Source organism: Pseudonaja textilis, chromosome 3 (assembly GCF_049901715.1).
Source record: "Pseudonaja textilis isolate UNSWEBS1 chromosome 3, rPseTex1.2, whole genome shotgun sequence".
Classification (NCBI taxonomy): Eukaryota; Metazoa; Chordata; class Lepidosauria; order Squamata; family Elapidae; genus Pseudonaja; species Pseudonaja textilis.
In genome coordinates this window covers 51527888-51551717 of record NC_141992.1, presented here as the reverse complement: position 1 = coordinate 51551717, position 23830 = coordinate 51527888, and the positions used below count along the sequence as shown (strand labels likewise).

The 23830-nt window shown below is 37.5% G+C and overlaps 1 protein-coding gene across 2 annotated transcripts in view; it reads right to left on the bottom strand.

The window, feature by feature from the left end:
* Window positions 1-23830, bottom strand: part of CACNA1S (calcium voltage-gated channel subunit alpha1 S) — a 71158-nt gene continuing 47328 nt past the window's right edge. For both annotated transcript variants that reach the window (XM_026716854.2, XM_087929682.1), the window contains 16 exons: window positions 23031-23081; window positions 21118-21258; window positions 20881-20946; window positions 19034-19125; window positions 17783-17942; window positions 14269-14396; window positions 12296-12392; window positions 11784-11886; window positions 10229-10330; window positions 9912-10036; window positions 8751-8879; window positions 6674-6882; window positions 5414-5478; window positions 4510-4613; window positions 3557-3676; window positions 1-606 (listed from right to left, as the gene is read on the bottom strand). In XM_026716854.2, the coding sequence (XP_026572639.1) occupies window positions 445-606; window positions 3557-3676; window positions 4510-4613; window positions 5414-5478; window positions 6674-6882; window positions 8751-8879; window positions 9912-10036; window positions 10229-10330; window positions 11784-11886; window positions 12296-12392; window positions 14269-14396; window positions 17783-17942; window positions 19034-19125; window positions 20881-20946; window positions 21118-21258; window positions 23031-23081 (1854 nt within the window). In that variant the 3' untranslated portion in view covers window positions 1-444. The remainder of the gene's footprint in view (window positions 607-3556; window positions 3677-4509; window positions 4614-5413; window positions 5479-6673; window positions 6883-8750; window positions 8880-9911; window positions 10037-10228; window positions 10331-11783; window positions 11887-12295; window positions 12393-14268; window positions 14397-17782; window positions 17943-19033; window positions 19126-20880; window positions 20947-21117; window positions 21259-23030; window positions 23082-23830) is intronic.

The window sequence follows — 23830 nt, the reverse complement described above, 5'->3', positions numbered from 1 at the left end:
TTTATTAAAAGAGTTAGTTTTTAATCATTTTTGCTTTTTCTCCAGATTCTCCAATATAATTTAAAGGTATTGTTCAGAATCCTCGCCAAACAGTCAAAGGGAAGTAATGTTACAATACTTTGGAACTATGTCATAATCCATCTAAGTTACATGCTATCGATGTTATGAATGTATAAAGACCTGGACCAGCAAGAAATTCTCTTTTCACCTGTGCAATTCTCTGTAGGAATCAATTCCTAAAATCTCTTCTTAGGCAGCCAAAAAAAAACCTCCCCCTTTTCCATCTGCCATCTCTTCTGCCTGCCTATCAGGCTGGAAATCAATCAGGCCACCATTAACAGATTGTGTAGCGCTTTCATGGTAATCATCCAAAAACACAAAAGTGGCTACCACTATAGAGCAATACTGCCAAGAAAACAGTGGAACAGCCATGTTATAGGCCCTTTACAGAGATGAAGTTGAGCTTTTCCGTCTCTCCAACAGCATGGCAGCTGTGTCTTCTACATCTGTCATTTCTGCTTGGAAGGCTGCAACCATCTCATCTCTTGTCAGCTTCAGAAAAGAATCATCTTTAGCTAGGAAACAAAGTCCCTCAGAGGCCAGTGCCTGCATTGAAGAGAGGGGAAAAAAGATTAGCTGGGTATTGTCCAAGCCTTTGGGAAAAATATAATTTACGTTAAGGATTAAATCAAATACCTAACTCAATTTTGTACCTCTGGGATACTTAAAGTTCTGGATTAATGAATGAGAATGGCCTGCATCTTCTCAGGTATTTCAAAATATCCTACCACTGGAAGGTATCTTTGAGATCATCTAAAGCTAGTCCTCACTTAACAAATGCAATTAGGATCAGTAATTTAGTTGCTAAGCAATGCACTTGTAAAGCACATAACATGCCTACTTACAACAACAGTTGTGGCAGTTCCAGGTGCCATTGTTAAGCAAACCCCATGCAATCATTAGGCCCCTTCATGACTTCCTGACCATTGATTTTGCTTTTTGGAAGCTTGCACTGAAGATCGCCAATGACAATCACTTGACTGTGGGACACTGTGGCTGTCAAAATTGCAAGCCAATTAATGAGAATCGATCATGACTGCAGGGATACTATGACAGCCACAACCACAAAGAATGGTTATAAATACATTCAACACCATTGTAACTTGCAATGTGATGTAACCATCACTGAACAAGTGGTTGTTAAATGAGGACTATCTACAAATAATATCTTCCCCCATGCAGGGATCTGCAACTACAGCATTTACTAATGTCTGGCTTACAATAAAATAATTTAACCTTTATTGTCATTTTTTTTTTTTTGTGGGCACTCTGGCACGTATTAAAAATGAAATTCTGTTGCCTACTCTCAAAAGTGTACACATATGTAACACACATATAGATATGCTATATACACACATATGTATATACAGTACTTACACCCTAACATATAAATACATTTAAATTAATCATTGTCCTTTTTGAATTCATGGTGGAAAGAGGAAGTTGAAAGTTCACAAGGTTGGTACTGTATGTTATTAATACTGTAATGTTATTCTAAATCTTAATTTGATTTCTGGAGTTCACTACAGTGTCCGTGTTGATACATGTTAAGCCAAAGCAAACACAAACTGGCATACTATAATGTATTAGTATGATGTGTAAATCCAATTTGCATCTCTTTACTAGCAAAATTGAGGGTTTGGGAAGTGAAAGAAAAAAAGACAACCAATGTTGGCTTAGAAAAAAAGCCAATTTATACATTAAACCACTATTTTTCAAACCTGGCAACTGTGTGGACTTTAACTCCCAAAATTCCCCGGGTAGTATGTCCCTTCAACTCCCAGAATTCCCCCACTCCTCCAATAGTTACTTCACAATGACAATGGAAGGCTGAATGCTCTCCTCTGATCAGGAAGAAATCTCCTTTGTTATGGATTAGAAAAAAAAATCAAGAGCAAGGGCAGATTACAACTGTCCTTTTATATCGGTTTTAAAAATATAGAAAAGCCTTATGAGACAGAAATATTTCAAGATCCAACCTTGTTTTCCTTTTTTACAATCTGAGGCATCTGTACCTCCAATCCCTAAAGGAGGACTTTTTGTCATATATTTCAGAAATCAATTAAATGCCACCACAGTACTCATGAGGTTTATAACCAAGGTAGCATATATCCCAGCAGCCAGCATATGGATAAGACCACACCCCAGGCCAGGCAGAAGGATAAATCAACTCCCACCCTGGTTCTGTACATTTATTAAAGAATTCAGCAGCACTAAATCAAAAATGGTCTGTTTCAGTTCAAAATAAAACAGATTTCAGTTATTAAAATATATCAGGAATCCTATCCTTTAAGGATAGTTTCAGGGTGGTTCATACTGGCATTCGTAGTGGAGTCCAACCTTGACTTTTAGTCAGCCTTTTGAAAGGAAACCGAATTCATACAACACAGAGTTTCCTTAGGTATTTGGAAAGCTTCCAAGAAATTTCAATCAATATCTTGGCTAGATTGATCTGGTGTCCTCCAGGTAATTCTTATAATACCTATGAAGGAGGCTGTGCAATATTTCAGATTCAGTTTCAGGGCGGATGGTTCAGAATAGCACCATATCACATAAGTGCATTAGAGTAACTCTTACAGTAGCCACACAATTCAGGGAAAAGTTGCCACGCTTTTAGTGAGTTCTAGAGTGGTGCTGCATTCATGCTCCCATTCTGAAACATTGCTTCCAACCCAAACCAGCTCTGAAACACTGCACAATCCTACAGTTTAGCGTAAGACTGAGTCATAGAAAAACCCATCTGGAATATGGTCACTTTGATATGGACATGCTGGATCATAGGCTTTGTCTAGACTAGTGTTTCTCAACCTCAGCAACTTAAAGATGTGTGCAATGTCTGAGGAATTCTGGGAGTTGAAGTCCACACAAGTTGAGAAACACTAGTCTAAAGCCTGGTCAAGCAAAGGAGGAAGAAAAATCTGGCTCTCAAGTTATATTCTTGGGGGAAAAACCCCAGAAAAAAACCCCACTAGCTTCCCATACCAACAGTTTATGCTTAGTGAAGGAAGTTTTGCATATTAAAATTCCATAATTTTAACAGATTATTTAACAAATCCTATGCAATTTCCTCCCTCAATGCCTCTAAATGTAAGTATGAGCCTGGGACTTTTTAATCCAACTCTGTCTGCTCTTGAAAAAAAATGTATTTAATGTTTTGTAAGGCATAACATCGCTACTTAAAAAATTAATTAAGGTAGAGCTGCTTCAAAATTATTGACATTTTAAGCTAATCCTACCTCATTTATCATTTCATTCATCCTAAACTAGATCCCAGCTACTGTGATTCATACACAATTGTTTATATCTTAGTCATTATTCAGAGTCAGGCACTGCAGTTGGTCAGTATTTAAAATCTGGGTGAAGTTAACCAGTTATGGTTTATTTAATAAGCAATAGATATGTGACTTACTGTAATGCATGAACCCAATCATTATATCCCTATTCCCTGTATATCCTGGAACTTATACAGATCCCAACTATTTGCCCACTGATCTACCTCTTGATGAAACTGAAGAGTGGTTGGGATATGGACTTCTGGATTCTTTGAAGTGCTTTCTTCACTGTTGCTTGTAGATGATGAAACTTCACCATGATCTGCATCTTGAGTGACAATGTTCTTGAGAAATTGCAGATAAAAAAAAATGAAACTGTCTGAATGGAAATCCTTTGACTTTACTGCCAAAGTTTAAGAAAAACCCGGAAAAATGCAAGGTGTAACTATCCACCCCACCCTTTTAAGTATGACATTGCAGTTCAACGTGCTGCATTAGAAACAATGTATGAAGAATATATACGGAAAAAATACTTTGTTTATACTTCTGAGATATATGCATAAATGCTCTGAGCTTATGTTTTTACTGCAACCTGTTCAATGCAACATAAAAATATCTTGTTATAACAGTCTAAATTCTTATTCTTAGCTGCTCCTCCAATATTTTTATTAGTTTTCTCCCATTATCTTTCATAGTTTTATTTTTATATAGTGGAACATTTCTTTTTTGCTACTTAGAAAAGAAATTTCTCTTAAGTCGGATGAAGAACTGAAAATTATGGGCAATTCATAATGTTTGTTTAAGTGGTAATATTACATTACTCTTCACTTAACAGTAAACAATAAAATGGACTAAATCTGCAAATAGGAATCTTTAATAGATATTATAAGAGATATTATACTGTAGATAGATACTATAAGGAACATTTTGCTAAAAGAAGCTTTATAGCACCTTAGTTACAGAGAAAGTAGTGGTAGGTAATACGATACTATATAAATTCTATTACTTTCTCCTAATTGTGAAAAAGCTACACCTGAGCAAAGTTAAAATATTCTAGCAAAGCAACTACTCACATACCCATTATGGTCAATTGCTGATAGAATTGTAAGTCTCTTTTCTAGTCAAATGTAGATAAGTTAAGTGTGAATAAACTTAAACAATCTGAGTTTACATTTACCCGCTGAGTGGAAAATTGTTGTTCTGAAGAGCACCTGACATTGTTTGCTGATAATTTGCTCATTTTGTCTTGCTGCTTTTCATTTTGAATAGAACACTGCTTGACTGAGGGAAAGTGGGAAACAAAAAAAAAGATGTAATGATAATAGGGTTATATAGCTGAACTACAAGTAAATGACAATGTTTTATTGGAATAATAGCTCTTGATCTAGAAATATATAAGTATATACATTACACAGATCTTTTGCTAGAGCAACAATTATCTCCCAGCCCTACAGACAAGAGAATTTGAGATTAATCCTGTAGTGCAGGGGTGTCAAACTCAAGGCCCGGAGGCCGGATCCAGCCCATGGAATGCTTAAATCTGGCCCATGGGCCTGCCCTGGAAACAGCGAAGGACCAACCATGGTGCCTCTGCCAACAAAAATGGAGCTTTGGAAGGGCACATGTGGCCCGCCTGGGCTCCATTTTTGGCAGTAACAGCTTCATGCAGCTCTCTGCCAACAAAAATGGAGCTTGGGGTGGCCGCAACCAGCCCACCTGGGTTTCATTTTCAGCCTTGACAGCCTCCTGCATCACTCTGCCAGTGAAAACAGAGCCCAGGCGGGCCACACATGGCCTCCCCAAGCTACATTTTTCCTGGTAGAGGGCTATGGGAGGCTATCACGGCCAAAAACAAAGCCTTGATGTTGAGTTGGCCATGTCCAGCCACACCACACCTCTGGCCACACACACACACACACACACACACACACACACACCGGTCAAGCACAACTTTGATGTGGCCCTCAATGAAATTGAGTTTGACACTTCTGCTGTAGTGGAAATCTCCAGATTTGGGGCAGTCTTGCATCATTTGGACAAGAAAAAGTGTATCAGACAGAAAGAAGGTTGGCAGAACTCACTGAGGTGAGATGAACAAGGAGATGGAACGATCGTCGGGTCATTCAATTCATTCTCATACGTCATCCTGTGAAGCAAAAACACTGATGATTGAATCCTAGTACACTATCCAAATCAACTAATTAGTGTTCATTTGATAATACTTTGAACAAGTTGTCTTGGTATACTGGAAAACTATTCTGGGATACTGATCAGATACTGATGGTCTTTTCCATTTTATCATTTGTTTTCCTATATATATTTAACATAATTGATGCAATACTGTAAGTTGCCCATTTGTGATTTACCGGTTTCCAAAATATGGTGGTACCTTAAAATCTAATTACCAAAGGCTGACTATGAATGGTTGAATTCAGGTGAAACCATAGTAAAAACTGCACAATCCTATGACTTGTGGGAGATCATGAAGAACCTCGGTTCTTGATGTAATGCAATTCAGAATTTGAAAATACAAGCTGAATGTTTTGTTTCGTTTTTGCCTTTGTTCTTGACTGGGCATTCTACTTGGGTTCAAATAGTTTTTCCTGCTCAATCATTCTGAATGCATTAAACAATATACAAAATTTGGATTGTTTGTCCCAAACATCAGTTGACATCTATGCATACTGAACTAAAATAGTTGTTATAATTCCACAATAATTTCTACAGTCTGAAAAAATATTTTTGATGCTTTTGTTGTATCTTTTGGTTTTAATAATACAGTAATAATTTGACATCAGCAGCAGTTTTAGCCCCTTCATTGCTAATCCCAAATAATAATAAATAATAATCAAATAATAAATGAAGCAATAGTCTCAGAAGAGATCCTTCTGTTCCACTGTTTATATCCTTTTGTTTCCAAAACTATCTATTTTCCCTACTTTGTGTTCTTTAATTAATTACTGGTCCGTAATAAGATCTGTCCTAATTGAGTTGGGACATACATCTTTTGTGAAGAACTTTAATCCCTGTAACCAGCCGCTGGAACATATGCACTCCAAAGTCAGACAGAGAGAGCATTAAACTAATTGACCTATAATGTCTGGAAATGATTCCTGGAAATATTGGTTAAGGCAAGCTGATTTATATCTTTCGTAGTAAATGCAGAGTCCTTTTCATCAAACATTTTTCTGTCACACAATTTGCTAGGCTGCTGTTCTGTTTCATCCTGTATGGTTTGGAAAAGGACTCCTTTAAAACATTCCAGTTCCCACCTAGTTATTTATACCAGAGTGTTATTGATCCTAACTGTTCTTATCTTTTATTCCAACTTTAGTTCTTACCGTATTGTTGTATTATTGTTAGTATTATTGTTGCTGTTGTTCACATTGGTGCCTCTTGTGGGAGGAAAATCCTCAATGAATACTGGGGAATCTAATTCTTCGCTACCCATCTCAGTGAACTGCAGAGGTCTTTGGTTTGCCATATGGGGTGGAAGGGGGCTGCTGGGCTCGATGAAGTTCTCAACCTGGCCAAACAAACCCCCTGTTCTCTGAACGTAAGGGAGAAAGAGAAAAGAAGGTCACATTGTTTTTCCTAAAGCCATTGCGTGTTTCAATAAGCAGAGAATTGAAGAACCTGAATCTGAAGAAGCTCAAGAAACACACACTTCTGGTAAGCTAAAGATCAAGCTACATGTTATATTGAAGGTGTTTTTCTAACTTGTTTAACTCTTCCCCCTCACATCATTGTACTGCCTAAAAGTTCAAATTAACAATTTAAAATTATTATTTGTGCTGAATAATTTTCATGAGTAGTAACGGAGAACAATTTTGAGCAAAAGTGTAGGATAAGGCCAAGGGATTCCAGGTCTACCTTGCTGAACTTTTGAAGAATGATGGTCTCTTTTAAATATGCTACTTGGAAATTTTTTTAGCATAATACAAAATTCATTGAGATTCACAAATTGTGTATATATTTTTTCCTATCACATTGTATGCATCTGTTGTTGGGCTCAACAACAAACAACTTCCATGGTATATTGAAAATTATTAAAAGAAAAGTTGCTTGTTCATACCCAAGTTTCACAATTGTTTGATCAAGAATAAGTTTCACAGAGCACAGCTTGGGATGGATTAAATATTATATTTACTACTTGAAGTTGATTTTTTTTTGCCTATTTCTGAGAAATGATGCAGTGCTGTGATAGGAGAGTAGCCTTATGGGGTGACACGGGTTTAAATTTTACACTCTGAAGTTTCTTGGCATTTTCACTTAGCCAATATAGAAAAACTATATTTTGAGCAAGGAGACCAAATAAGTGTGAAAAGTGCATGTAAATAATTTGACAGCAATAGTTAACTTCCTACTAAGATCCCTGTCAACTTTGCAAAGAAAATGGAAAAATTCTCCAACTTCGACATGAGTGATTAAGCAAAATGAGTTTCAGAATCTGCAGAATGCCCCTTGCCTTTTAGGTCTATATCAGTTCTTTCAAAATATAGGATTGGATGATGATGACTTTCAATTATGCAATTGCATCCACAATAGAGAAAGATATGTTATGTTAGGAGGTAAAATTGAACTAAACAATTGGTTAACTTTCTTTATGATTTTGTGTGGCTTTTTTACAGTCTCATCAGCTAAATCTTCTAATCTAAGTGATCTACAAAGCTTGTGAATCAGTAAAAATAGAATTATATAATCAGAACTTCGATATCAATATGACCAGTCCAGTAGGGACTTATGAAGAATTTATTCAGGTATCTTTGATGGTCCTCCTGAATTGCAAATTGTGCTGCTAATAAAAATATAATGCAGTAGTTTAATATTCATTTAAATTTATGTCAGGATTTTCTTTCTTAATCATATTTTAGTGTAAACAAACATGAAGTTGATGTAGAAAAATGGTGCTTTTTCTTTTAGTTTCAAAGAAGGATGTGCATGTATGTATCCATACATAAGAGGTGTGAAGGTTAGGTAGGTTTACTACACGTCTGTTTGATACTGATACGTATGCTTCTGACCATTTTGCAAAAAATATTCATTTGGCTCAGGAGGAATGCTTACAACATGAAGCCCTCTCTTCTTTCTTCTTCAGAATGATGAATGCATTTTAAATAGGAATTTTAAAAACCATCAGTAGTAATTTAGAAATAAAGAGGAGAGCAAAGGCCCTTCTGTCCTTTATAATCCTGATACTTATAACCAAGGAAACTTTATATATTCTGGGCAATGAATGATTTTAATGTGGCGAGGAAGGCAAAAGTGAAAGAGGGAATGATCTGTGAGAAAGCATAGGTCACAGCAGCAAAAATACAGCGTGCAACAATTTGTAGATAGAAGGGATTTTTTAAATTAAAGAATAGATGTTCTTGTATCTGCCATACACTTAACACCTTCTGTACTTATTATACTCACCCTATAGATGCCTTCTTCCATTGCTGCCTCCACCATGGCTCTTTCAAGTTCTTCCTCTGCAGTCAGATCCCCAGAGATTGCTCTTTTGATCTCAGGAGCAGCTTCCTCTTCAATGGTCCTTAAGCCAGCCTTATGAGAAGTGAGGTGGGATCCTTTAGCATTGGAAGGGGCCATTCATACCAAAATGGAAAGGGATGGAGAAGATACTATATATCCTCCAAGAATTATTAACTTTCTCCTCTCAACCTCATTTTCCTGATCACCGCTCGGTTGGACAAATGTAACGCAACCAGTGTGTTGCTGCTGGTTTTGAACATGACTCAGCAAGATAGAAAACAATTGGGGTAGAAAACAGTAATTCAACAGCTGACAGGACAATCAGACCATTGTGGAATAACACCAGTTCTTGGCTCCAAACCCAATTGCGTTGGTTATTATTTTTAAGGCTCTTTACAATGTAGCATGATCAGTCTGAAATACTATTTCTTTGCTGCTCTCTGTTTTTTTCTGGATTTCTGGATTCCCAATAGCTGTACACAGCCCCATTGCACTATTTATATCAGTTAAGGGATAATATGAGTTGATATCTAAGTGACTAGGTTGCTTAATCCTGCTCTAAATCAATTGCTAAGCATGCCAAACACACATTCTAAAACTTCTTTAAAGACAGATTGGCTTTATAAATAACCATATATCAAAACTTCGGAGTAAAGTGAAATTGTTTTATAACTTATTCCTTTTTCACATAGGTGATAGGGAATGAAGAATAACATGATACCTAACACTTTGCTCAGGTTTTCACAGACTCACACATACTGTATAGTACATGTTGCATAAAGGAGGGTCAATTTCAGACCAGAGCAAACATATTGTGCTGAGGAAAGACTTGATTATAAGCAGTTAGAGGAAATAAGATAGATTGTTCCATAAGAAATCATAATACGTTTCTCAAAGATATTTGTACATAGATCTTAAAAGAGCCCCAAAACATATATGCTAAGAATGCACATAATTCATGCACGTCTCCTAGGATAAAAATGTAAGCCCAGTGCCAGAACAGAAAAACTTTCACTGGCCCTCACTCACTATAGGCTGAAATATTTCTGCTTCTTAAGAAGTTGTGAAAATATGCAGCATTTCTCATATCAGTTTCCCATTTACCTGGATTTCAACAGCATTTTTCTTAGGTCGATATCCATAATATTCTTCCTGGCGCTTAATGAATTTTCTGAAGTGCTCCTGGATGAGGAAAGTAGCATAAAACTTTCCCACAGTAACTTCATCATCTAGAAGATTATATACAAATTAAGGCACTGTAATTATGCAAGAGATGCACAGTATGTATGAATTCATGTACTAAGCTACCTTCTAAACGTTAAATTTTATGAGAACTTATACGTAGATCAATCAAAAGCTTCTTCATAAGCACTAGAAATGGAAATGAAGATCAAAAGTCTCTTGATAGTCTGAGGTCTCACCTCCAATTGGTGGAATGACTTGATCTAAAAGCTTCATGCTGGTTCTCTTCCAGATTTTTTTAATAATCATCCTCAGCTCTTCATTGGCTTTCTCAAAGTTGCCTGCAAAGCACCCATCATACAAAATGATTTATACCAATACATAACTTAGCATTCAGAGTTCAACTGTAGCTTAACCAAATCAAACCAGAATAACAGGGTTGAAAGGTGTTAGCAATATAAGTCACCTAACAGGTATTTGGGTTAGAAATATATAAAGCAGGATAAACATTTTACTACTATGTCTTTAAGAGATTGCAAAAACTGCAATTGGGTGTGGTTTTTGAAACGGCCATAAGATGGGGCCAGAAACCTGGATTGTTTTAGTCTTAGTCTCAGAAGAGAGTGTGTCTGAGTGAGTATCTCTGTTTCCTTCTGTTGGAAAGTATTGCCGTTCCTCCATTTTTCCTAATTGACCGATATTACTGGATTTAATGTAAGCCTGATACTGAACTGTTTTTGACACTGGACTTTGATATTTGGATTATCCCTGGATTGAAAACTGACTGATTTACCTGTGAATGACTTTGGACTGCTTATTTTGGACTTTGCTTAAACCTTTCTGGAAGTAAAAACCTACTTTTACTGTACAGTGTATCTGTGTACTGTGTGTGTATTATTCAAACACTTCTCTCAAATACGTCTCCCTGTATGCGCTCATTTTCCTAATGGGGAATTACTTAAACAAAAGGGACCTTGTAGGTCAGCTAGTCCAACCCCTGCCCAAGCAGGAGACCCTACACCATTATAAATAGAGCTTGAAAAACCTTGGACAAAAAAACTATCATTCTGTATATGTGCTAGGAACGCTCCAAAAGTCCTCTTTCAAACAGAATTACATGATTCCAAATGCAGATAAAGTCTCAAAGTCCTTTATCATGGCTAACTACATGGTTTGTATTTACAATATTGAATATTCAAACCTCAGTTTATGGAAGCATTGGAAACAAAGTGCCTCTCTGTCTTCTCTGCCACTAACATGTGGCAGAGAATCAACCAATCTTTCATGATTGATTTTGTATCAATTTTCTTCATTTAAATTCAGAGGCCACCCAATTTCCGATGGCATTGGGTAGCTTGTTTTACTTAAATAAGGCTGCAACTAAAGATCAATTTAAATATTAGGGTGGTTCAAATCTTCTACAATCCTAGTCATGGATGAACTTACTAGCAGTTGTTTTTTGCTTTTTGAAAACTCAGGTTCTTTAAAGCCCTAGAGCTCTAGGAGCAATGTGTTGGCACAGAGCCCTACTGAAACTACTTATTGTAATTTATGACAGATGAAGTTGTTGAAGTCCTGTGATTAAATGCTCTAGAAAGGTATTAATTATTATTGATTTATAGCATCTACTGTTGGCCTTATGTAATTGTGCAGTAATGGATTTTAGTGTCAGCTATTTTTCTATTGGTACCATATAAAGTGATTAATGTTCTTTCCCATTCATGAAATAATAATGGCTACGATAGAATGCAGTGAAATTATTCATGACATAACATTGGCAGTTTCTACTCTTACCTTCTGTCTTGATCTTGAGAGCAGTTCTCACCAGAGCAAAGAGTGTAGCATTGAAAGTAACTGTGCCATCACTGTTCAGGGGCATATTCATACCCACTAGGCGCTGCAAAACACACAAAGATATACACCAGAAAGAGAAAACATTATGGTTGGATTGACATGTATTGTAGTACTATTTCACAATCTGATTTGTTTTTAATTCACTCAACAAACCATGTTAAACAAAACCCTAGTTTTGTATGATATAAATGATTGCAGCTTTTACAGATACAAACATATTTTAATAATCTGGGTCAGTCATTGGGACCAAAGGTTCTGTCTTTCAAGCTTTTGGACACGTGCTGGAGCCCATCTTCATTTGAATATTCATTACAATCTTATTTGACATGAAGAAACAGGATGGAGCACCAGTCTTTCCTATGGGGACTACGGTGCCATTTTGGGTAACAGAACAGAAATTAGATAGAGTCTTCATAACATTGATAAGGAAACATTGCGTGTTAGCCAATTACCTTGCAAGCCACACGGTGTGGACAAAATTTCCCAAATCCCAGAGGAGGCTGGATTCGTCTCAACAGAGTTACCACATCTAGATGCTTAATTCGGCCCCTGAGGTAAAACAAACAAAGTCATATTTTATACATCTGATGCAAAAGTAGAACTTTGATTCCTAATTCAGAAGGCAGAAGGCCACAATTTAATGTCCCTTTGGCATTTTTTTTAATCAAAGTGAATCAGCACCCATTTTGGTTTTATCTGCTTGATCAGCTAGCTTCATCAATGACCTGCAGCATGTGTCATAAAGCATTCCTGGAAGAAGCTGATAATTTTTCCTATGGAGCAAATCAAAACTGGAAAATTAGCTGTACAAACTCCAGGAATCTCTCAATTCCTTTCAAGCCTTGGGGATTGACATTCTTTACAAATCTGATTGTGACATGCAAATAAAACAACCTAAGCAGATTGAGAAAGATCAATATTTGGTTCACACATCCCACAAAGCCATAATATGGTTTGTTTGGATCAGCATTTAATGCAGACCCAGTTATTACAGTTTGCAGACCAGAGTTTATGGCTTGCATATGGTATGAATCAAGGCAAAAGTGATCTGGTCAGTAAATCATGGCTAAACAAGGCATACTTTAGCATAACATGTTGCCCCAGTCAGTGTCTTCATATCACTGACAAAACATGAGTTTGAAATCTTAACTTTCAATGGAAGATCATGACTAACCCCAGTTTCCTTGCAAGAAAAATCAGACAATCCCATTAAGTGTCGGGAGTAGTAGTGACAGCCTTCTGTTTGATCCTCTATAGAGGACAGATTTATACAGTCAGGTTTATATACAAGCTTGTTGTATTAGATATAATGGAAGATACTATCCCATATTGAAATACTATAGTTAAAATATTCAAGATACAGATTTTGGGGAAGACAACCTCTTGTGTGCCTTAAGCAGTAAAATATTTTCAGCACTTTGAGCACATTGCTGTACCATAAACATGCTTTTTTGGTGATATCAAAATATAACTTGTGAAAGATAATTCTTAAGAAGAATTATATATCACAGGATATTGAAAACCTATAATTCCATGAATGGTCTTTGATGATACTTGTTCTTGGAAAATCCATTTTTTATACATAATGCAGCAAACAAATAATCAGGACTTCCTCTGTCTTCAGAACAGCTAAATTTATTGTTCAATATCTTTAAAACATTGATTAGCAGAGTTGTTGGTGGACAAATGGATCCTCAATTTTTAACAGGAAACCAGCAGAAGAGAATATATGTAGCTCATGATTGAACTGTGGAGTCCTTGGTGTGCTCTAAGCTTTTTTTATTAAAAACATCGAGAAAAAAAAGAGCACATTTTTTTCTGGCAGCCTATATCCAGAGAAGCAGAGGTTAACTTCAGAGAAACAATCAAGCGGAAAACAATATCCTAATCAAGGAACAATCAAGGAGAAAAGCCTATTCCCGTCATCAGTGGCAAGGCAACCTACTGTATATAAACAGGAATCAAACCCCACACTAACACTGATGATGTTACCTAGTTGGGTAATATAAGGTCTGCAAGAGAGAACCAAGGACTCCACGATTTAACAGGAAACTTTAGAGATATAGGCAGCAGTGAATGCTCAAAACCAAAATAGGAAATTTAGCCCACTAATATCTATATTAGAGTATAAGATTCAATCATAATCTCCCTCTTAGATTATGTTACTACATTTTATTATATCTCTATTATAAACACATTTGCAAATAAATGCACATGTATTCCAAGGAAGTGTCTTTTGATTAGTGTTCTCTATTTAGGCTTAAATAGACTGAAAGCAAAGCAAAAATATCGCCTTTCTCATTCAGTAGATGCATAAGTGAATACACTCATTTTGGATAACATTAAAAAAAAACCAAATCACTGAGCTTGCTTCCAATTTTCAGTGGAGCTGTTCACAGCAATAAACCAATAGAGAGATTCTCACGTGGCTTCAGGATCATATTCTGCCCATATTTTTTTGAATTCATCCAGATGGTGGGGACCTAAGATAGACCAATCCCGTGTGAGGTAGTCAAAGTTATCCATGATAACAGCAACGAAGAGGTTGATAATCTAAGGAAAAATGCATGGGCACATTTTAAGTGAAAAATGACAGGAGACAATGGAGCCTAAGCATCATCAAGAGATTTTCTTTGGCATCAGAGGGATTAACAGTATTAAACTCTTGATTGTGCTATAAAAACTAACTGGCTGATTTTCTCAGGCAATAAAACAATATTTCCATAAATTCTGGCTTTCGTGTATGTGGATGGTTTCATAAGATAGACACCAACTAAGATAGTAATTAGGACATAAGCAGAAAAGTGAACATTATAAAAGGGTGTTCAGATGAGCACAAATCATAATTTAATACAATGATCCTCAACTTTTCATTTCCATCAAAGAATGTAAATTGCACCAAGACAGAATCAAAAAGCCCACTTTTTCTAAGACAGACCTGCATCCTGTTGTTGGATTTATCAGTTGAAATGAGTTTTAAGAACTTAAATTGCAAGTTTTTTTCTCTTTCTAATAGTAGTTTTCCTCTAATTGTTGCAAAAGGAGGTTGTGAGAAAAGCATCTTTCTCAACCACAAATGCATAGTATCGGGGAAGTGCTGCCCCCATTGCATGGGTCTGGTTATGCAACCAGAATCAATGGACCAACCTGCTTCACTTCATCCACTTGGTACCTGCCTTTTCTAAAAGTGAAACATGTACCACCAGCTCAGATGCTCTCATAATATACCACAAGAGAGGATACTATCATGATATCTTTGATAGATTCACACAACAATGTGCTTTGGTATGGGGGAAAGTTCTGAAGAAGTACCATTTAAATGGGGGAAGAAAAGGCATATTGCAAAGTGCTGTTCTATTGCAGGATAATGTTACTTCAGGAATTATCTGTCTGGGCATTTGACAAAATTCAAACCAATGTGAAATTCGATATGGAGGCAACAGTAAGAACCATGGTGGCACCAGAGGTGGTATTCAGCAGGTTCTGACCAGTTCTGAAGAACCGGTAGTGCTGGGTCTTCTTTTGTTGCCCTGCACAGGAGAACAGAGCTGGAAAGCAGGTTAGTGAGGTGGGGAGGGAATGGGAATGTTGCAGTAACCTTCCACCACGAGTGAGGTGGGAATGGAGATTTTACAGTATCTTTCCCCTGCGATGCCCACCAAGCCACGCCCACAGAACCAGTAGTAAAAAAAATGTGAATCCCAGCACTGGGTGGCACAGTGGTTAGAATGCAGTACTGCAGGCTAACTCTCCTCACTGCCAGGAGTTCAATCCTGACCGGCTCAAGGTTGACTTCTATCCTTCTATGGGCAGTAAAATGAGAACCCTGATTGTTGGGGACAATATGCTGATTCTAAACCAATAAGAGAGGGCTTTAAAACACTATGAAGCGATACATAAGTCTAACTGCTATTGCTATTTAATATTATTTCAACTTATAAAATAAACAGAAGCAAGGCTTTGCTAATCTCCTTAAGCTTTATAAAAGGAATGAAGGCAAGCAAAACTTCCCTCATATTTTTATTCCAGAGTTGGCCTCTAATCGCCCTTCACAACCAAAGGAAGTCAATTAATCTTGATATCTGTGACCTAATATTCCCTGGTTCCATGGTCAGTTTAGTCAAGTTTACATTTCAGTGAAGTTGAGGATCATAAACCATGAACAGCTCTAGAGACTAGTGGTCAGCAGTTCCTAACACTAATTTATGAAAGCATCTTAACAGCCTGCCATAATTTTTAATGAAATGAGCTATGTGTAGCAATTGGGGCAATCTGGGGGAGAAATAGCCTTTGTTTTTCATGTCTCAGAAATAGTTTGAGAAAGACACTAGCAATAGCTGCCATGACCTACAGATATATTATTCTACCTCTGGTCAAATAGTTTTTGCAGATGTTGAAACAGAACGAAACCAAGAAAAAAAAATGTCCAGAAATGATAGACAATGCTTATATCACATACACTGCTTCCATATAACTTTCACTGTACTGAGCAAAAAAAATGCCAGAGTTTGTTTCTGGTCTTGTTTTCACCCTTAAGACTTGATTTGGCACAAACCTTACAACCACTGCATTCTGGTATAACCATTTCCCCCACATGGAAGACACAAAAGGACCCTTGAAATTAAAGTAATGTACATTTCTAATAAAGGAGAATATTCGTAGCTCAGGATTGACATGAGGGATCCTTGGTGCGCTCTGAGCTTGCTTGTTTTCTTGCAGACATTTCATTACCCAAACTGGATAACATCAGTTATCCATCATCTCCATTTCAAATCACATTATCCCCAGGGTGGGATTCAAATTTTTTAACAACCGGTTCTGTGGGCATGGTTTAATTGGAGGGCGTGGCTTGCTGGTCATGTTATTGGCTGGGCATGGCCAACTCAGTATCACTCACATCGAGGCACACATCTCCTCACCTGGCCTCTCATGACTGTGGGGATGCTGCAACAGTCGTAAGTGTGAAAAATGGTCATAAGTCACTTTTTTCAGTGCCATTGTAACTTTGAATGGTCACTCCACACAAGCAAAATATCAGCAAAGCAGGGGGGAAAAAACTCCAGAGATGTTCCTGAGACAGGAAGTCTAGTCCTGCCAAGAATGTAATAAGGGTTAATGGAGAGGCAGTTTCTGTAAGCAACACCAGAATGTTTTTTTCCTGCCTTCCTTACAGGATGAGGCCAGTAATTTCTTCTAACAACCGGTTCTCCGAACTGCTTAGAATGTTAACAACCAGTTCTAGCAAATAGGCGCAAATTGGTAGAATCCCTCCCCTGCATTAGCCCTAATGTACTGGAATCTAGTCAGCCTGATCTCCTCATCTGCATCATTATGGGGTGGTGCAGGGTAGGGGGTAGAAACCTACATACTCAATGTGAACTTAGGAATTAACTTCTGGTGGCTAAGTAATCAACATAGTTACAGGGAGGTATTTGTGTTCTGGAAGGAACCCCCAGCTTTGCAATAGTAGGGGAAAACTGTAGAAAAAGAAATCTAATCAACAAACCTAAACAGCCCAATAAGAGTGAGAATGCTCAAAAACAAGAAGGTGTGGAATTGTCTGTTTGGGAGAGGATGTGGCATGGAAACCTGGAGAGCAAAAGGGAGAATGGGATGAATACTGAACTGAACATTGGTTGGATTGATCAGGGCCATTAAATGCTGTACCATTTCATTGCATATCACACTTAAATTACTCATCTTCCTATATAAGATTACTATAAAGAGTATAAATGCACTGTCTTCCTTTCAACCTATTGTTCATGTCCAAATACTTTTCTTCCTCAATTGTGAATAACTCAATAACTGAATGAACTCCACCTGTTGCATTTAGTGCCAGTTCTGATGACGTCCCATTTATCTATATATTGCAAATATATATTGGATACACACAATATGAGAGCCTGATATGAGAAAAAAGGAAGGAAAAAAAAACATACCAGGAATGCACACAGCATGTAAAAGCTTACAAAGTAGAAATAAGCAAAGCCTGAGCCACAGGTGTATTCTTCTCCAGGAGCATAATCGGATTCAGGGTCACATAACTTGCCATAGCTGGCACCTAATAAGACCTCCTGCCAGGCCTCACCTGTGGCACACCTAGACAAAAAGGAAATTATGGCAAGGCATAATATGATATGTGAACCTAATCCAGAAGGATTATAAAAATAATTTACAGATGTAATTAACTTTCTTTAAGAGTGCATAGTATCAATCAGAATTTTTCTAGACTGAATTGCAGGAATTATAATCACATTCATACAGACTATCCTTTTCAATAGTAGTTCTCATTTACGTATTCATTGATCAAATGTTTTAGAAGAAATTGGGGGAAAAATCTCAAAGATAGTTGGGAGAACTCTCTCTTTCTCTCTCTCTCCCCTGCCTTTATTATTTTGATAGATAACTCAGGGTGGCAAACACACACAATATGCCTTCCTCCTTTTATTTTGCCACAATTACAACTCTGAAGTTGGGCTAAGAGATGGTGATTGGCATAAAGTCAGACAGCTGGCTTTCATACCTAAGGCAGAACCAGTATTCACAGTCTCCTGGTTCTAGCCTTGTGCCTTAACTACTGTTGAATTTACTCCCCATTCCTTCCAATATATTGGGAACAGTTGTTATTTAAATCATAACAATGCTTTTTCACCAATTGGCAGATTCATTACCACAGAACACTGGAAAACCAAAGAATGCATTTGGCTGGATCAGTGGTATTGAAAAGTGTAGGAAAAAGTATTGTTGAAAATTAATCCCTGAAACACGAATTGTTTTATTCAAACATCATCTCCATTGTATTTAAATTAACTTGGTAGTTCTTAGCCAACTAACCTAAAGCCTCCCAAATGACATTTGAAAAAGTGGCCCATCTATTCCAGTGATGTCATTATATGACCAGCTATGCTCCCTACAGCACCTGAAAAAGTGAAAACATATTTTAAAAGTGTAGCTAACCTATGTCTGCTCTGTTTGAACAGCAATCACACATTTATGCTAACTTTAACATCAACCTTGATATCTATAGCAAATGTACACAGGACTATGTTTTTGAGGATGATAGGTGTACTTTTTGGATCGTAAAGGATCTCTGTCAAGAGAGGAGATGCCACCAATAAGAAAGGAGGAAAGGCTATTAAAGATAATGTGGGCCCACAGCTATAAACCAAATAAGCTTAAATGATACAGACCTGAATAGCATCAACACTGCTTGTGGGAAAGTCTGAAAGTTGTTGTTCCGGTTTATTTGAGTTCCATCTACCAGTGCAATTTTCCCAAACATCTATAAATGAACATGCTGTTGTCAGAGATTTATCTGCAAAGCCTTGCGGCTTGCTTTGCTCATACTGGATTCTACTTGAGCTATTTAATTTAGGTTCTTTTGCCATCTTCCTGACTGAAACACTTGGCCCACCTTTTCCAACTTGAACAATATTTTTTGTAGTAAGGGTAAAGAGAAAGAAAAGGCAGTAAAAACATGGGAGTACTATAGGTAGAATATAATGACACCTGTAACTCTTGAGAGGTTCCATTTATGGTAAAAGCCATGCCAAAAGCATCTCTTTTCTTTGAATTTGTCAGGGAAGTAAACTTGTGTTTGCAATCCTCCATTAAGAAATAGCAAGTGCTTCCAGATGATGTTTTCAGGGGTGGGATTCAAAATTTTTAACAATTGGTTCTGTGGGCGTGTCTTAGGTGGGCATGGCTTGGTAGTCATGTGACTGGGTGGGCATGGCTGGGTGGTAATGTGACTGGTTGGGTGTGGCCAACTCAATATCACTCACATGGAGGCACACATCTCCTCACCTGGCCTCTCATGACTGTGGGGATGCTGCAACAGTCATAAGTGTGAAAAATGGTCCTAAGTCACTTTTTTCAGTGCCATTGTAACTTTGAATGGTCACTCCACACAAGCAAAGTATCAGTAAAGGAGCAGGGGGAAAAACTCCAGAGATGTTCCTGAGACAGGAAGTCTAGTCCTTCCAAGAATGTAATAAGGGTTAACGGAGAGGCAGTTTCTGTAAGCAACACCAGAATGTTTCCTTCCTGCCTTCCTTATAGGATTAGGCCAGTAATTTCTTCTAACAACTGGTTCTCCAAACTGCTTATTATGTTAACAACCGGTTCTAACAAATAGGTGCGAACTGGTACAATCCCACCCCTGGATGTTTCTATCATACAATTACCTTCTCACAAGAAAGGGATTGCCTTCCCTTTCTAACTTATATTTTTCTGTTTCTTTTAAAACAGAAAAAGGATAGAAGTAAATACCCATGGATTATGCTAGGAGTCTCCCTTTGAAAATATCCGAAGTCCTATTGAAGAATATCCTAAGTAATATTAATCTCACTAGTGGAACCCAAATCCCCCTTGAGTCTCTGACTTTCCTGTCCACATTGCAGATTAATCTCTATACAGGTAACTTTCAACTTACAACCATGAGTGGGACTGGAACTTCCATTGCTAAGTGATGCAACTATTAAGTGAGTCATGCCCAATGGTATGACTTTTTTTTGCCGTGGCCCACATTAATCACTTCAGTCATTAAATAAATTGTGTGATTATTAAATAGAAATCAAATAAGTAAATAAAAATAAAACCAGCTTGCTCCATCCACTTTGCTTGTTGAAAGCTCCCTGGGAAGACTTTAAGTTTTGATCATGTGACCATGGAGATGCTGTGATGGTCATAAGCGCGATGATTGGTATTAAGTCACTTTTTTTCAGCACCATTGTAACGTCAAACTGTCGTTAAATGAATGGTTGTAAGTGAAAGACTACCCATAATCAATAATGAAAGAGGTGATCAAGGAATCGGGGGGCTTCATTATTGAAGATGAAGGAATTTGATGTCTGGGCAGGAATGATATGCAGCCTTCACAACCCTTTTCAACTTATTTGGGGGAACAGAGCTTGAGAGTAAGAAAGGTATCCAAGTAATGTAATTACAATTAAGGTATGTCTCTGTCAATTTAGATGGTTAATAAGTGGGATTTAGGGAGGGATTGTTCAAAGAGGTAATGCAAGCATTTTCTTACCTGCATCCCAATCACAGCATAGATGAAGAACAACATTACGATCAGCAAGGCCACATGAGGTAGTGCCTGGGGATAAAGTAGAGAAGAATTTGACGGTCATCCACAATTGCAGATCAGCTATGGGTTGGAAGGTGTTGAACTGCTATTTTTCTTTCCACTGCACCCAGCCCAATCCCATTTTTCGGGATTCATCCTTCACTTAGATATGAGCTTGCACATCCAGTAAGATGTACTTACCTGGAAGGATTTGATAAATGTCCAGAGTAAATTTCTAATGCCTTCTCCTCGGCTCAGCAGTTTTACCAGCCTTAGGACCCTGAAAAGCCGGAAAAAGGTGATGGAGATACGATCACTGTCCTCAGGGTCTATGGCAGGAAGCTGTGGAAAGAACATATCCCTTGCAGTGGAAGAAGCAGAAAGAAGGAAGTAAAAAAGTTTACCTTTTTTTACTTCCACAAGTTTTTACTTGAAAGAATCTAGATCCCACCAAGATAGATATAAAAAACCATTTTTTTAAAATGGACCTTCTAATGTTTACAGAAACCCTATTATTGTATTTATCATTTAAGGAAGGTTTTCAAAATCTGAACTTCCACCTATACAATTTTATGTCTCAGCTATGGTACACCACTTGTTTGGAACAACTGCACTTTAAAAAGACTCTTTGCAGAAAAGATATGAGAGCAGGATCTTATATGATCACAAATTAAGAGTTTGCTTTTGGATCATTTGAGTATCAAAATCAGTTGGACATCATCCTTTCTATACAAAGAAAGTGGCTTCTAGACCAGTGCAAAAATTTTGATGGTCCGCAGAGAAATGTCACCCCCAAAGAAAAAAAAGAAAAAAGTCACTACCTGACTCTGTTGTTACATCCTCTAACCCCCACTCCTTTAACCTCAAACTATCCACTATTGACCTCACCCCATTCCTAAGAAGTCTATAAGGGGCGTTCACAAGTGCACCATCGTGCCTACCATCCCTGTCCTATTGTCCCCATTTATTCATACCTATTTCCTGTATTCTTACTCATGTTTATATTTATACCTATTATCTTGTAAGTGATTGACAAATAAATAAAATTAAAAAAAATAAAGCACCCCCCAAAGCAACTAATCCAGGCTGCACGAGAACACAAGGCTGTGCTACTCACATGGCCCAGGGGAACACAAGGCTTGCGTCGCTTGCATTGCAAACAACACAAGGTAGTGGGGGAGGGAGGAAAGGGTGGAGTGGGGGAACTTGCCCCACTCGCCCCACACCTTGCCTGGCCACTGGGCTACTTCTTTCTGCTTCTTTCTTCTTCTGCTTTTGGCTGTATACAAGGAAAGCAGGAAAAGTCTTTCTTTCTCTCTTCCAACTCCACCGGAAATGAGTCTTTGGGACCCTGCAAGGCATCCTGCTCCAAGAAGCTGCACCAGCATAACAAGTCTCACAAAGACTCTTTTCTGGCAGAGTTTGGGGGAGAGAAAGAAAAACTTCTGCTGCTTTCCTTGCATGAAGCCAAAAGTCTCTTCTCTCTATCTCCCCCTGAGAATGGAGCTAGAGATGATACCCTGCGATCCCAAATAAAGAATGATCGATTGGTAGGAAAACGGGGTGGGGAATTTTCCTGCAGACTTTTGGGGGGATTTTCCCAGGGTCTCTGGTCTGTGAAATTTAAAATTATGAGTTTGATGGTCCTTGAGGTCCAAAAGTTTGGTGACCCCGTTCTAGACCAATTCCTCACCATGTCACAAGAGGCACAACAATTTGAACTTTAGTTTCATGATGAATGGGATGTGTATTTGATACACAGGAGTCACTGGAGTTCTTTCATAATGGCTTTGTTTGCTTTTGTAGCATAAGCCACTTATCAGAGCTCTAGTATTCTAATACACTAATTTATCTGTTTCTAGTGCAGCTTGTAGTCTGACAAATACTATTGTGAAACTATCGTTATTCGGTGTCAAGCAATCACCATTTTATTCTTCCATCATTTTTATTTACTTTATGTACCTTTTCATAAAATCACACTAATTCTCCATATTATTCTTTTACTTGTTCTTCATCTATATCTCATTTTTGTAAAGCACATTAGAAAATGTACACATTGGAAAATATACGGACAGTATGTAAATATTTAAAATAACTAATAAAATAGCATTTACCTGTGATGTGTCTCCATTGTTGTATTCTCCTTGGACTGCCAGTGGCTTGGTCTGTGAATATATTCCATGGTAATGAACACCGCAATGGTTGCAACACAAGTAGAAGTAGGGGTTCAGGGCCAACAACATGCTAAACTAAGGGACTGGATAAAACTAGATGGTTGATTTCATGCTAACACAGAAGGGCTGGAATACAGGATAGAGATTCATGCCACTATTATTATATTCAGTGTTAAGCTTAGCAATTCCACCATGGATTATTACTGATGGACTGCCAGCTTTTACTGAAAGAAAGAAAGTCATTGAAATCTAGAAGGTATAGATTCAACTTGTCAGGAAGGAAACATACACATGACAGGAAACATCAAATGACTTGATTACTGGAAAATCTAATACTATCATAAAGTTAACCAGTGCACACATAGTTGTAGATGTAATTATTTTTTCCAAGGAACTGGTTTTTTCCCCTGAATATTCATCATAATGTTGGTATAATGATTGCAGCAACAAGGACATCACATATTCAACGCAGAGTAAAACTCAGAACGGCTAAATAGTTTACATGGGTTACTTATAAGAAGCATACATTTGTTACAAAACTGATTCATAGATTTATGCTTCTGCAGAGAAGCAAAAACATAGTTCATAAATCACTTTCAGTCCTCAGTTCTTAAGTAGACTTCTAAAAAACTTGATCATATTTCATGTAAAAATTCCATTGCACCTGGCCCTTTTTACATTAAAAATACGGTAGCTGTTTTTAGGAATTTTTGCAGCACTGTTTAAATGTCCATTTCAGC